Genomic DNA, 15,600 nt, shown 5'->3' with positions numbered 1-15,600 from the left:
TGATAATTAGTCCAGTTTGCTATGTTCAGCAAATCATCTTTAACACCAAATATGGTTTAGCGTTTTGTTTTTATTGTCTTTTATATATTAGGTCATCCAGTTAACTTTCTGGGGGACCATTTTCTCTAGGTGAACTTGCCCACCAAATGCCATTTATACGGACATGACCATTGTCTCATAGTCTGCTCATTCTGGTAGTCCACTTTCAAAAGTTATTCTCATATTTTTTTGCTTTTCTAGTTTAGGATATTTTTAAAATTTGTCACAAACAGTCTTAAATGGTCCATCATTTTTAATTCATTTGCTCATAAAACTTTCACACTGCTTCATTTGCAATATACTCCTAGTAGTTTTGGTAAATCTAAACAGATCTGTTTAAATTTTCTCTTTGACATTGTTTAGTTGATTTAATGTTCTTTTTTTATTCTTGTTTTTATCTGGACACTGTTTTAAGTGCCCTGAAAGGGCTGAAAGTAGGATTGAAATGTCTGTTTGTTGCTAACAGTGAGCATTATTATAATTTTAAAAACCATTATGATTTGAACAAAATTCAATCTGCGTTTCTATATTTCTTATGTATGGTCATATTCTGTTTCAATAATTATTGCCACAAGTGGGTGTTCCAGATTATCTTGCCAAAACTAGTGCATTTCAGATATGTTGGGGCCATTTCTCCAAAACTGTTGCCTACACTGGCTGGTAATTCTGAAGATTTAATCCCAATACATCTGGAATATGAATTGCATACACCAATGAACTTCTCTTATTTTGATTCTTTTAAATTGCCAAACTGGCATATAACTAAGCATTGAATGCTTAGCAAAATCTGTTTTTAAGAATTGCAATTATTTCCCTAGGTAAAATTTGGCTTCAAAGAATGGGTCCTAGGAAGAGTGGAGTATGCTCAAGTCAGTGATGTGCCACTGAGTCTGATCTTGACATTGGTAATTATCCCGATGGTGGCCATTATCATCATCTCAGTCATTTGCTACAGGTAAGCTTTTATTGTCATCAGCTGTTGTGCAAATAATAAAGGCAAAACTGATTTTCTGATAAAAAATGTGGGAGGAATCTAGGCAGACAAGGCTTTCTTTCTTCCCCAAACTCCTCATGGAAGCTATAAAATTTACTCTAAGGATTTAAGGGACAATCCAGAATAGACATGGAAGCTTTTCTTAACTGACCATTTTTTGACCATATCACACTAAATTGTGTGGGATGAAGCAAGATAACCTCTTGTTATATATCTTTGCAAGACAGCTTGTTTTCATTCCCATCATACTAAAAATAATGAAAGGCAGCCTTTGGTTTTTTTCCTGCAACGAACTATCCATAAAATAAATGTTCAACGTATTACTTGGAAGATATATATATATATATATGTGAATTCTATAGTCAGGGTATTGGATTCATCCACTCCTGTCCTCAGGGATTTTTTCTAGAAGCATCTATATTGATTTTTGTTCCTTGAAAGTGTTTATTTCAACGAATAAAAAATATTTTAGGCATCACAATTTTTGCCTATTAATCATAGTGCAGACATTTTCATGATTTCATTGTACACAGATACCCTATGGATTACTTCCAAAGTGTCTTTTCCATATCACAATTTTTAACATCCATGTGCTAAAAATTGTATTATTTTCTCTCTGGTCTTGATAGATTTGTAGAAAAAAAAATATTTAGGAGCAAAAGATGAAGACCTGAAATGATATTTACATACGTCTGCGTATTAAACAGTCAAATTAATCTGGTTGTTAAAGTACATATTGCTTAAAAAAATATCACTGAACATAGATTAAATTCATACAAGTTTGATAAAAGTTAGAAATGATTATAACTCAAACAATAATGTGTTGTTGTTGTTGTTGTTGTTGTTGTTAGTTGCGAAGTCATGTCCGACCCATCACGACCCTATGGACAACGTTCCTCCAGGCCTTCCTGTCCTGTACCATCTTCTGGAGTCCATTTAAGCTCACGCCTACTGCTTCAGTGACTCCATCCAGCCACCTCATTCTCTGTCGTCCCCTTCTTCTATTGCCCTCAATCTTTCCCAGCATTAGCCTCTTCTCCAGTGTGTCCTTCCTTCTCATTAGGTGGCCAAAGTATTTGAGTTTTAGCTTCAGGATCTGGCCTTCTAAAGAGCAGTCAGGATTGATCTCCTCTAGGACTGACCGGTTTGATCGCCTTGCAGTCCAAGGGACTCGCAGGAGTCTTCTCCAGCACCATAGTTCAAAGGCCTCAATTCTTTGGCGCTCAGCCTTTCTTATGGTCCAACTTTCACTGCCATACATTGCAACTGGGAAGACCATAGCCTTGACTATAAGCACTTTTGTTGACAGGGTGATGTCTCTGCTTTTTAGTGTGCTGTCTAGATTTGCCATGGCTTTCCTCCCGAGGAGCAAGCGTCTTTTAATTTCTTGGCTACAGTCCCCATCTGCAGTGATCTTGGAGCCCAGGAAAATAAAATCTGTCACTACCTCCATTTCTTCCCCATCTATTTGCCAGGAATTGGGAGGGCCGGATGCCATGATCTTGGTTTTCTTAATGCTTAGTTTCAACCCAAGTTGTACACTCTCCTTCCTCACTCGCAACAAGAGGCTCTTTAGTTCCTCTTCACTTTCTGCCATTAATGTACTTTTGAGTAAATATAATATTAAACACTTGCATACTTTAATTCTATGCATTTATAACTTAAGATAAAATGTACTTCTAAAGATACCCCTACTCTTGTAAAATGATTTATTTTTACAGTTTGTAATTTTTCTGAACTTCTTCTCTATTCCTTATAGACGACAAAGCCAAAAAGCAGAACGAGAATACGAAAAAATTAAATCACAACTTGAAGGCTTGGAAGAAAGTGTCAGAGATCGGTGCAAAAAGGAATTTACAGGTGTGACGGATTCTGGATTTCTTAGGGTCTCCAGAGAATTCACAAGATGTATTGAATGTCTACTACTGTCTGCTTTAAACTGTCTTTAGAGAACCTGCAGGAAGCAAAAACATTTTTGATTACTACGTTAAATTAAGTATGGCTTACTCGTCTGGCAAACGATCCAAAAGCTATCCATAAAAAGATAATGTGTTTTTAAACATTAATGGTGTTTTGAAGTAGAAATAAAATAGTACATATCAGGAACTACATCATTGATAATAAAATCCTCAAGATGTTTCTCTTAGGACATACTAAATCAGTTTTTATTTCAACAGAAAATGGATTAATATTTGAAAGTTATGCTTCTGTTGTCTAAAGGGGAAAAAGTAAAATCTCTGTGAAACAAGTCCAGTTACTAGTGATTTATGGACTCATCCAAGTAGGTTTCATTGCAACAATGGTTTGTCATTGCTGCCTTCTGGATTTTTTTTTCAGTCTGTTAACTGCCATAGTATTTCCTAGTCATTTTCTAACCAAGTCTGTACCTGCTTAGCCTTTTGAGGCCAAACAAGGCTGACCAGCTTCACAACTAACTTCTCAGCTGGATAGAGAGGGTTCGCTCTCTCCTTAATCGGGAGGTGAGGGAGGAACCCTTACAGGGTCGGGCTGAGGAGTTTAGTCATCATCTGGTGGACAAAATCGCTCAGATCCGGACCGGTTTGGACTCTGACTGGGCAGAGTCTGGCATGGAGGAATCAAGCGGTCTTGAGCATGTTATCTGGACTGAGTTGGACCCTGTTTTCCCCGATGACGTGGACAGGATTATGAGGAGACTGAGCTCCACCACTTGTTTACTGGACCCGTGCCCCTCCTGGCTGGTTTATGCGGCTCGGGAGGAGACACGAGGCTGGTTCCAGGCAGTAATAACTGCTTCCTTGAAGGAGGGTATCTTCCCCGCTGCCTTGAAGGAGGCGGTGGTGAGGCCCCTCCTCAAGAAGCCTGCCCTGGACCTGGCTGTTTTAAATAATTATCTTCCGGTCTCCAACCTTCGCTTTTTGGCAAAGGTTGTTGAGAGTGTGGTGGCGCATCAGCTTCCTCTGTTCCTGGAGGAAACTGATTATCTGGACCCATACCAATCGGGTTTCAGGCCCGGGTACAGCACGGAGACGGCATTGGTCACACTGGTGAATAATCTCTGGCGGGCTCGGGACAGGGGATGTTCCTCTGTCCTAGTCCTTTAAGATCTCTCAGTAGCTTTCGATACCATCAACCATGGTATCCTAGTGCAGCGTCTCAGTGGGTTGGGAGTGGGAGGCACCGTTTTACGGTGGTTCTCTTCCTACCTCCTGGGCCACTCACAGTCGGTGTTGACGGGAGGGCAGAGGTCCGGCCCGAGGTCTCGTTTGTGGAGTCCCTCAGGGGTCGGTCCTCTCTCCCCTCCTGTTCAACATCTACATGAAACCGCTAGGCGAGCTCATTCGTGGTTTTGGGGTGGGGTATCATCAGTACGCTGATGATACCCAACTTTTTCTTTCCACCCCGAACAAACCCAGTGATGCACTCGACGTGATGTCCCGTTGCCTGGAAGCAGTCTGGGTTTGGATGGGGAGAAACAGGCTTCGACTCAATCCTGCCAAGACTGAGTGGCTGTGCATATCAGCATCTCGGATAAACCAGGTTGTTCCACCACTAATGATGGGTGGTGAGGTGTTACCCCCCCCGTCGATAGGGCTCGCAACTTGGGCGTCCTCTTGGATTCACGGCTCAATTTTGAAGATCATATAGGAGCCGTGACCAGGGGGGCTTTTGCCCAGCTTCGTCTGGTGCGCCAGTTGCGGCCCTATCTGGACCAAGATGCCCTACGCACAGTCACCCATGCACTTGTTACCTCCCGGCTAGACTACTGCAACGCTCTCTACATGGGGCTGCCCTTGAGGACCACTCGGAGGCTTCAGCTGGTGCAGAATGCAGCTGCGCGAGTTGTTATGGGAGTTTCCCGATACTCCTATGTAACACCTCTTCTCCGTGAGCTGCATTGGCTTCCGGTTGCCCTCCAGGTGAGATTCAAGGTGCTGGTAATGACCTATAAAGTTCTAAATGGCTTGGGTCCGGATTATCTAAGGGAACACCTGCCGGCATCAACTTCCCATCGTCCTGTGCGCTCCCACAGGGAGGGCCTTCTTACGGTACCGCCGGTTAAGGAATGCCAGCGGGTTATCCCCAGGGGAAGGGCGTTCTCTGTGGGCACGCCGGCCCTTTGGAACCAGCTTCCCATGGAGCTTAGGACCGCCCCCGACCTTCGCTCATTTCGTAGGGACTTGAAAACTTGGTTTTTTGAGTTGTCTGGCCCAGACTGAGGGGTTTTAATTTTTAATTAATGGGGTTTTAGTTAAGTTCAGGGATTAACTTAATCTTAGTTTTAATCATTTTTAATTGTATATGATGGATTTTAACTTTTAATTTTCCCTGTAAACCTCCCTAAGTCCTACGGGAATAGGTTGGTATATAAATTTAAATATAAAATAAAATAAAAAATAAAATAAAATATAATTTAATTTGTAGAAATTTATTGGAATTTTGGACTGCAGAAAAAAATCTGATAAAATAGAACCAATAATAGTAATTATTATTGGTTAGTACTTAAAGGGAAAATGACCTGGAAATACTAAGACATTTAATAGACTGGAACACTGAAAACATATCCCAGGAGGCAGCAGTGACAAGCTTTTATCAAAGAAGCATCTCTTTACCCAATATGTTGTATCATGTTAATAAAATCCTATTCATATATCTAAGATAGCAATCAAAATAGAAATATGTTATCAATTCAGTTTTCAACAAGATTTAAGGAATGCAGCCAGGGTCACTTTTATGCATATGGTGTTTGTGTCAATTTAACACTCCACAATCTGGAAGTGACTTATCTGAAAACTTCATTTTGTAAGAATTTTAGACATACTGATTTCACAGTTCTGGAATTCCAAGATGTACACATCTGTCTTGAATCTATTATGCTCATTATACATTCAAGCTGGCATATTTTGAAAGGCAAAAAATTCTCACCTCTTTGACTCATGAATATCATCTATGATATTCATATGCTGGTTCTTTGCTGATAGCAGTTCAAACTCATCTTTGTGAGTTTGAGGAAATCATACTGCTGATTTAATTTGACACTGTGCTGCACCCTTAGCAATGACTTCAGTTTACCTAAAGCCATTAAATTGTCATAGGCCATAAGATCATTTTAGGCTTCCAAGAATAGCCCTCAGTCATTTGGAGGCTGGCCTAGATAGAAGCTGTGTGTAGGTACCAAATCCCAGTTTGATTTATTACACAGGTGGAGCCAAAAACCATGTTGTGTGTATTACATTGAAGTCAGTTTTTTGTTTTTTGTTTAGTGTAAGGTGCCTAACACTGTTTTGCCTAACACAGACAGCATGCCAATATATTGCCTTTAATCCTTGCTAATTCTGTCTAGTTTCTGCTCTCTTTTGCCTTGAAATTTGAAATTACTTTTCTTCTTTCATTTTTTTGTTTCCACTGATTATTCAGTTCTACTATCTACTTCTTTGTCAATAGATAAGTATATTTGGAGTTCTACTAGCCAGGAATCTTAGAATCTTTTATAGATGCTAAATTGCTCACTGAGCAGTCAATTTCTTATTTTTTTAAATTGCTATAGTCAACAGAAATTTCTGAGGTGGCAGGTTATTAGATTAATTAACTTGGAGATTTGTCAGCAATGCAGACATCTTCTAGTATAAGTGGACAAAGTAATTGTCCCCTGTGTCAAATTTAAAAGATATTGGATGGACCTAGTGTGTTTTCTCTGATCTTTCTTAAATCATAAATATCAGTCTTAGACCTCTTACATAAAATTTATACTAAAATTAACATTTATTAATATAACAGAATTATGGAAACAGCACCTATGCAGCTAGACTTTTCTTGTCTTACTTGCTTTCAGTTATCTACAATATTTCAGGGAAGAAGTATGTTTACTTGTGAAAAGAGAGAAGGAAAGAGAATTCACGCTTGAATTCTAATTGCTTCTTTTCCTATAATAGCTCAAAACAAATATTTACAATAAATAGTATTGGAGACACACAATTCTGAAAGGAGACGTTTTTCTTTTTTCTTTTCCATATATTTTATTGATTTTTTTTAAACTTAAATCACTTAATAGTTGGTAAACAGTGTGTTTGCTGGATTTACATTTGTAAAGAAAAATCATTAACAATTGGTTTCTATAATCCATAATCTACATAGTACATTTAGGTGATTTCCCCTTTTCCCAAAAATGTCTTCTTTGCAAACCTTGAAATAATACAGTTCTTATTATTTTGATAAATAACAGTTACATATATGATTTTTCCCAATATTCCTAGAAATAATGATCCCATTAATATAATGTAACGCTCTCTACATGGGGCTGCCCTTGAGATCCACTCGGAAGCTTCAACTGGTGCAAAGTGCAGCGGCACGGACACTTTTGGGGGCCTCCCGATACTCCCATATCACACCTCTCCTCCGTGAGCGGCACTGGCTTCCGGTTGCCTTCCGAGTGAAATTCAAGGTGCTAACAATGACATACAAAGCCCTACATGGCATGGGTCCGGACTACCTACGGGAGCACCTTCTGCCAATGTCAACACCCCACCGTCCTGTGCGCTCCCACAGAGAGGGCCTCCTCAGGGTGCCACCGCTCAAGGAATGTCGGCTGGTGGCCCCCAGGGGGAGGGCATTCTCAGTGGGTGCGCCAGCCCTCTGGAACTGCTTGCCAACCGAAATCCGGATGGCCCCCGACCTCCGCACCTTCCGGCGTGAGTTAAAAACTTACCTGTTCCAGTAGTCCGGCCTGGCCTGATAGCTCTAATTGGGGTCCCAGTTTGTTTTACTATTGTTTTTCACTATTGTTCAATCTGTATACCTACCTTACTATGTACACCGCCCCGAGTCCCTCGGGAGAAGGGCGGTTTATAAAAACAAATAAATAAATAAATAAATAAATAAAATAAATAAATAATATTTCTTTTCTATCTAATCATTCTGGTTGCCTCATCTTATATCCTGTTAGAGTCCTTATTTAGATTTGTTTCTCCCATAAAGTTCAAAGTATTCCTGCTGGTTAAGATTTTCTCAACAGATAATTACATTTAAAGATTTAAATTCATTTTTCCCATATAAACCATCTCAACACTTTTACATTTCTTAAAGAATAGGGAAAAACAGTAAAGAAAAGGAAAAAAGAGCAAGAGTAAAGAAACATAAAAAGTAAAATACTACTTAAAATATATACTCCTCCTAAGCTAATATATATTCATTCCCAAAATGTCTTATTCTTTCTAACCATGATTAAAAATATATTTAATCTTTAAATATTCCATTTAATGTGAATTGCCATCTAATCCTTTAACTATTATTCAAAACATTTTTTTCTTTTTTTATACATTATAATTTCCCTAAATTCAGACTCATTTAATTATCTAAAACATTTCCTTTATTTAGGCCATTTCAGCAGTATTATATAACTTATATCAAGAAATAAAACAAAAAGGTGGGGGGAAGCATACAGTATCATTTAAGGAATTCATCTCTCTTAGAATGACATATGTATTCAGAATCTTTTCTATTTCTTTAACCATAGTCAAACAAATGTTTCTTTTTTAAATATTCTCTCTGGTAGATCCCATTATCTATTTTCTTAATTTTCACTTTGAACTTTTTCCTTTGACCAGTATCTTTCTTGATCAATGTGTTTTGCTGAATCAAAAAGTTTTTCCACTTCCTGAGAGTTAGAACAATTAATCAGTGGAACAACCTGCCTCCAGAAGTGGTGAATACTCCAACACTGGAAATTTTTAAGAAGAGACTGGACAGCCATTTGCCTGAAATGGTATAGGGTTTCCCGCCTGAGCAGGGGGTTGGACTAGATGACCTCCTTGGTCCCTTCCTTATTATTATTATTATTATTATTATTATTATTATTATTATTATTATTATTATCATCATCATCATCATCATCATCATCATCATCATCATCATCATTATTATTATTATTATTATTATTATTATTATTATTATTATTATTATTAGAAGTAAATCGAATAAAGTGTCTTTTTGTGAGGCTTTTGCCTTTCCATGTTTCTGGAAAATCTTTTTCTCTTTCTCCTTCTTTGTTTCCCTTATCACTTCCTCTCTCTCTGATGTTTTCAACATCTCTACATTCCATTTTATCCAATCTGTTTTTTTGTCTTCAGATTTATTTTGTAGTCTTAAGGGCTGAGTTGTTTTTTCCATTTCTTGTAAAAAATTTCCCACTAGGATTAAATCATGTTTTCTTACTTTGTTAAGTTTCGTCTTTGAGTCTCTTTTTTCAATTTTATGTCTGCTTATTTGTTTTGTCTGCTCCTTCTCTGTTGTTATATCCTGGAAGTTTTTTTGTTGTTGTTGTAAAGTTAACTTAGAGATAGATTGATTTGTATTTTCAAAGTTATTTTGGATTTCTTTGTGATTTGAACTCAGTGTTATTTGAATTAATTGCTGTATACTATATATCTCCTCTTGAGAGGTATTTATGTTTTCTTGGTGTGTTCTGTCTACATGTCTCTGATCCATGATGGCCAAAAGTTGAAGTTTTCCTTCTTATCTGCAAATAGCTTTAGAATCCTGGTTAAATAGATATTTGTAATCCAAAGAATTCAAAAAAGATTTTTTTCTAAAGTTTGTAATTCTCTCAGCCCAGATTGTTGTCTTTTTTGTCACAGCTGTTCTTTATTATTAAAGCTTTGAAGGTCACAACACAGATTAGCTTTTCCCAGGTTTTGGCAAGTTCTCTATGGAAATCATAGCTGTCATAAACTTCATCCACCACTAGGTGTCAGCATCTGTTTAGTTTTCAATATGAAGAATGGTCTTTAAAATGAGAATCTTAACCACTCAACAATCTTAAACTTGTCCAAAGTTAAATTTTAGCTTTCAAGTTTATACATTTATTTCACTACCATATATTTTGATCCTACATAGAAATTTTAATTTGCCACTTCTGTTAGTATAAGGATGGGGCGGAAGTCCCCTTCCTTCACTTTCAGAGGTATTTTGCTTCTTAGGGATCTTTTCCAGGAAATTAAGTGTAGGATAGAAAAGGGAAAATCAGATTCCTCACCCAGTTTCAAGCACAATGTTTACTTTAGTGCTGGTTCTTTTGGACTCCGGTTGCAAGTAGCTTGGATTGATAAGTGAAATACAGCCTTTCTCCTGTCGGGTTAGAAGGCTTTCCCCAAGATGAATGGAATGACCACTGTCAGTCCAGAGTCGCTGGGCCACCCTTCTTTCTTTACCACCTTTCCGGGGTGGCTTGGACCCATTAGGGTCTCCAGGCAGGACGAACATTAGCCACAGGTGTGCGGCGGTCTGCAAGCCCATGACCACTCGCTACCACGCAGGACTGGAAGTCCCCCGGGAGATGTTTTTCTTTATAATCACTATATAGTGTAGTTCCCTGTGTGTGTTTGTTATAGAAAAGCCAAGAGGTTTTCCTTGGTTTCTCATAATGTTAGATTTTTCCTATTTATATAAATATAAATATACATGTATGTATGTATATGATGTGCATGTATGTAAATAAATACACATGCAAAGAGTTCTCAACTTACAACCATTCATTTAGTGACCATTTGAAGTTACAATGGCACTGAAAAAATGTGACTTCACATATATAAACTATGTTCCATCAAGAATCTGAAAATCTCACCAACTCTGTATTGTCACCACATGGTTTCTTCTATGTTTATACCGTAAAACATTGAACAATAAAGAAATCATAGAACCTGTTCTTACTCCCTAGTGCTAAGGCTGAACCATTACTTTAAATGTTCTAATTATTCTCATCCATGCTTTAGTTTTATTATATATAGTACCTCTCAGCAAACAATCTTCAAGTATATAGTATTCAGTAATTCAGGTTTCTTCATTTCATTTTATACTTTTTCAAATTTACAATGTACAGGATACTGTCATTCATTCATACATTTCTCATTGACCTGTTAAAGAGCAAAATGAATACCCAATGAAAGATGATTTTATTTCATTCTCAATTAATATTTATAACATTTATTTTGGTTCCACCCTTTAAGATACTAGTAGTTACCAGGTGAATGCTTAAAATAATTATTCCAACACTCATCACATCAGCTTCATTCCAAATCATTTCATATTTTTGTATAAATTTGTTAACTGTATTACAAACTACTTGTTTAGGCCTCTCCGCTTATTTCTAAACTACTTTTACTTCTTTTCATCAAAATGAAAGTGTAAAATTCTACACTTTATCTGCCTCTTTCAGTCTTATGTTCCTTGATGTTTGTCTAAATTTTTTGTAACTCTTTTATACAGTATCTTTTTCTTATTGTTATTTGCAGCAAACTTTTCTTATATGCATTTTTCTCATCTATTGCCTCTTTCATTTTACTATTCCACCAAGCACCCTTATTCATACTTTTCACTAAGATAACTTGTGGGCTTCATAATATAACTATGTTTCATTCTGTTCCAAGCAGCTCCACATCCTTTTTCATTACTTTACATTTGTACAGCACACCTCTGCTGGAAATGATATGTAATAAAGCATCAAAGGATGATCCTTTGTTGTTGTTGTTAGGTGCGAAGTCGTGTCCGACCCATCGTGACCCCATGGACAACGTTCCTCCAGGCCTTCCTGTCCTCTACCATCTTCTGGAGTCCATTTAAGCTCATGCCTACTGCTTCAGTGACTACATCCAGCCACCTCATTCTCTGTCGTCCCCTTCTTCTATTGCCCTCAATCTTTCCCAGCATTAGGCTCTTCTCCAGTGAGTCCTTCCTTCCCATTAGGTGGCCAAAGTATTTGAGTTTTAGCTGCAGGATCTGGCCTTCTAAAGGGCAGTCAGGGTTGATCTCCTCTAGGACTGACCGGTTTGATCGCCTTGCAGTCCAAGGGACTCGCAGGAGTCTTCTCCAGCACCATAGTTCAAAGGCTTCAATTCTTTGGTGCTCAGCCTTTCTTATGGTCCAGCTTTCACTGCCATACATTGCAACTGGGAAGACCATAGCCTTGACTATACGCACTTTTGTTGACAGGGTGATGTCTCTGCTTTTTAGTTTGCTGTCTAGATTTGCCATTGCTTTCCTTCCCAGAAGCAAGCGTCTTTTATTTTCTTGGCTACAGTCCCCATCTGCAGTGATCTTGGAGCCCAGGAAAATAAAATCTGTCACTACCTCAATTTCTTCCCCATCTATTTGCCAAGAATTGAGAGGGCCGGATGCCATGATCTTGGTTTTCTTAACGTTAAGTTTCAACCCAATGTTTGCACTCTCTTTCTTCACCCGCAACAAGAGGCTCTTTAGTTCCTCTTCACTTTCTGCCATTAGAGTGGTATCATCTGCATATCTTAGGTTGTTGATATTTCTCCCAGCAATCTTAATTCCAACTTTTGATTCATCTAGCCCTGCCTTTCTCATGATGTGCTCTGCATATAAGTTAAATAGGCAGGGTGACAGTATACAGCCTTGCCGGACTCCATTCCCAATTTTGAACCAATCAGTGGTTCCATGTCCAGTTCTCACTGTTGCTTCTTGGCCCACATATAGGTTTCTCAAGAGACAAATAAGATGGTTTGGTACGCCCATCTCTTTAAGAACTTGCCACAGTTTGTTGTGATCCACACAATCAAAGACTTTAGCATAGTCAATGAAGCAGAAGTAGATGTTTTTCTGGAACTCCCTAGCTTTCTCCATGATCCAGCGTATGTTGGCAATTTGATCTCTAGTTCCTCTGCCTCTTCGAAATCCTGCCTGTACTTCCGGTAGTTCTCGATCCACATAGTGCTGGAGTCTAGCTTGTAGGATTTTAAGCATAACTTTACTAGCATGAGAAATGAGTGCAATGGTGCGATAGTTTGAACATTCTTTGGCACTGCCTTTCTTTGGAATTGGAATGTAAACAGATCTTTTCCAATCCTGTGGCCACTGTTGAGTTTTCCAAATTTGCTGGCAAATTGAGTGTAGCACTTTTACTGCATCGTCTTTTAAGATTTGGAATAGCTCAGCTGGAATACTGTGACCTCCACTAGCTTTGTTGTTGCTCCACTAGCTTTGTTGTTGATCCTTAAGATAACCTTGATGACGGGCCCGAGTTTTGGGTCTCTGAGAGATGGCTGGGCAGGGGCAGGGGCTGTCCATGTAAATCTAGAAAGCCTCTGATTATTTTTTTATCCAAATTTTTTATAGGGCTAGGGAGCGGGGTGGGAGATAGCGGTTGTTTGGCTATGGGGGGTGGCCGATCTACCATGGTTCAGACCAGCCTTGGGTCTGATAGCACGGGGGGAGAACGGGGTGGCGTCGCCGGGGCTCATGAGCGGGTCGTGGGATTATCAATTCCCACGACGGGGAATGGCAGCAGGCAGATAGACAGGGGGCCGTATCGCTACCGGGAGGGCCATCCCCGCTATTTGCAAGCGGTGAGGCGCTCCGACCCTCTGCTTCTTCCCCGAGATCCCGGGAGCGAGGATGTGCAGCCTCCTGAGCTCCGGCTGGTGTACCTGAATGCCAGGTCCGTGGTTAATAAAGCTCCCCTCGTTAGGGATTTAGTTGAGGGTGAGCATGCGGACCTGGCTTGCATCATGGAGACTTGGTTGGGCCCAGAGGGTGGGGTCCCTTTGGTTGACCTCTGCCCACCAGGCTTCCGGGTGCTACACCGGCCACGAGCTCATGGTAGGGGTGGGGGAGTGGCGGTTACCATTAGGGAGACCTTATGCCCGCGGGAGACCACCGTTTCTCAGATAGTCGTGTGTGAGTCTCTCTTTATGAGATTTGGTCCTGGGGCGCAGTTGGGCTTGCTGCTGGTGTACATTTCGCCTAGTCGCACAGCGGCAGCCCTGCCCGAGCTGCTCGATATCCTCTCGGGCTTGGTGGTTGAGTTTCCCAAACTTATAGTTTTGGGAGACTTCAATCTACCATCCCTGGGAGGTTCATCTGAGCTAGCTCGGGAGTTCATGGCTTCCATGGCGGCCATGGACTTGACGCAAGTAATTTCAGAGCCAACTCATGAGGGAGGCCACACCCTTGACCTGATTTTTTTATCTAGATGGTGGTTGGATGATCTAGGTGGGGGCTCCCCATTTATTATGCCCCTGTCATGGACCGATCATCATCTCCTGCGGCTGGTCTTCCGTTTTGCCACCCCCCGCCGTGGGGGCACGGAGCCAATTAGATGGTACCGCCCCAGACGCTTAATGGATCCTGATAGATTCCAAGCAGCGCTGGGGTCCCCACCTGCCTCCACTGCTCACAGCTCGGCGGATGCCTTAGTGGAAGCCTGGGAAAGGGCAGCCACTGAGGCACTTGACCGGGTTGTACCCTTGCGGCCCCTGACCCGGCGCAGATCCCAGCGAGCTCCATGGTTTTCCCCGGAGCTCCGGGAGATGAAGCGTCGGAAACGGGGCCTAGAGAGCTGCTGGAGGTCTAGCCGATCCGAACCCGACCGGTTGCGGTTAAGAACCTATATTAGGTCTTATCTCGCAGCGATGAGGGTGGCGAGGTGCAATTACTTCTCCACCCTCATCGCGTCCGCAGATAATCGCCCGGCCGCCTTGTTTAGGGTGACTCGCTCACTTCTTAGTCAGGAGGTGAGGGAGGATCCCTTGCAGGGTCGTGCCGAGGAATTTAGTTAACATCTGTCGGATAAAATCGCTCGGATTCAGACCGGTTTGGACTCCAGCTGGGCAGAGTCAGGCGATCAGGACACGGGCGGTCTTGTCAATGTTACCTGGGAAGAGTTTGATTCTGTGACCCCTGATGAAGTGGACAGGATTATGGGGAGGCTGAGCTCCTCCACATGTTTGTTGGACCCGTGCCCTTCCTGGCTGGTTTATGCAGCTAGGGAGAGGACACGAGGCTGGCTCCAGGCGGTTATATCTGCTTCTTTGAGTGAGGATTATTTCCCCACCGTCTTGAAGGAGGCGGTGGTGAGACCTCTCCTCAAGAAGCCTGCCTTGGACCCAGCTGTTTTGAACAACTTTCGTCCAGTCTCCAACCTTCGCTTTCTTGCGAAGGTTGTTGAGAGTGTGGTGGCGCATCAGCTCCCTCTGGTCCTGGATGAAGCGGATTATCTGGACCCCTACCAATCGGGTTTCAGGCCCGGGTACAGCACGGAGACGGCATTGGTCGCTCTGGTGAATGATCTCTGGAGGGCTCGGGATAGGGGATATTCCTCTGTCATAGTCCTATTAGACCTCTCGGCAGCTTTCGATACCATCGACCATGGTATCCTGCTGCGGCGTCTCAGGGGATTGGGAGTGGGAGGCACAGTTCTTCAGTGGTTCTCCTCCTATCTCCTGGGACGCTCGCAGTCGGTGTTGGCAGGGGGGCAGAGATCAGCCCCTAGGTCTCTCGTTTGTGGAGTTCCTCAGGGGTCGGTTCTCTCGCCTCTCCTGTTCAACATCTACATGAAACCGCTGGGTGAGATCATTCGTGGTTTTGGAGTTGGGTATCATCAATATGCTGATGATACCCAACTTTTCTTTTCGACCCCAAACCACCCCAGTGATGCCCTCGCTGTGATGTCCCGTTGCCTGGAGGCGGTTCGGGTCTGGATGGGGAGGAACAGACTTCAACTCAACCCTGACAAGACTGAGTGGCTGTACATTCCGGCATCCCGGGACATTCAAAATGTTCCATCTCTTTCT

The 15,600-nt window shown here is 41.3% G+C and overlaps 1 protein-coding gene across 4 annotated transcripts in view; it reads left to right on the top strand.

The window, feature by feature from the left end:
- PLXNB2 (plexin B2) overlaps positions 1–15,600 on the top strand; it is a 376,688-nt gene that overhangs the window by 325,668 nt on the left and 35,420 nt on the right. For all 4 annotated transcript variants that reach the window (XM_083365660.1, XM_083365663.1, XM_083365662.1 and 1 more), the window contains 2 exons: positions 858–994; positions 2,793–2,893. In XM_083365660.1, coding sequence (XP_083221786.1) covers positions 858–994; positions 2,793–2,893 — 238 coding nt within the window. The remainder of the gene's footprint in view (positions 1–857; positions 995–2,792; positions 2,894–15,600) is intronic.

The sequence above is a fragment of the Vipera ursinii genome (assembly GCF_947247035.1).
Source record: "Vipera ursinii genome assembly, chromosome: 6".
In the NCBI taxonomy this organism is placed as follows: domain Eukaryota; kingdom Metazoa; phylum Chordata; class Lepidosauria; order Squamata; family Viperidae; genus Vipera; species Vipera ursinii.
Note: the sequence above shows the minus strand (reverse complement) of the source record. Positions and strands in the feature narration are given on the sequence as shown.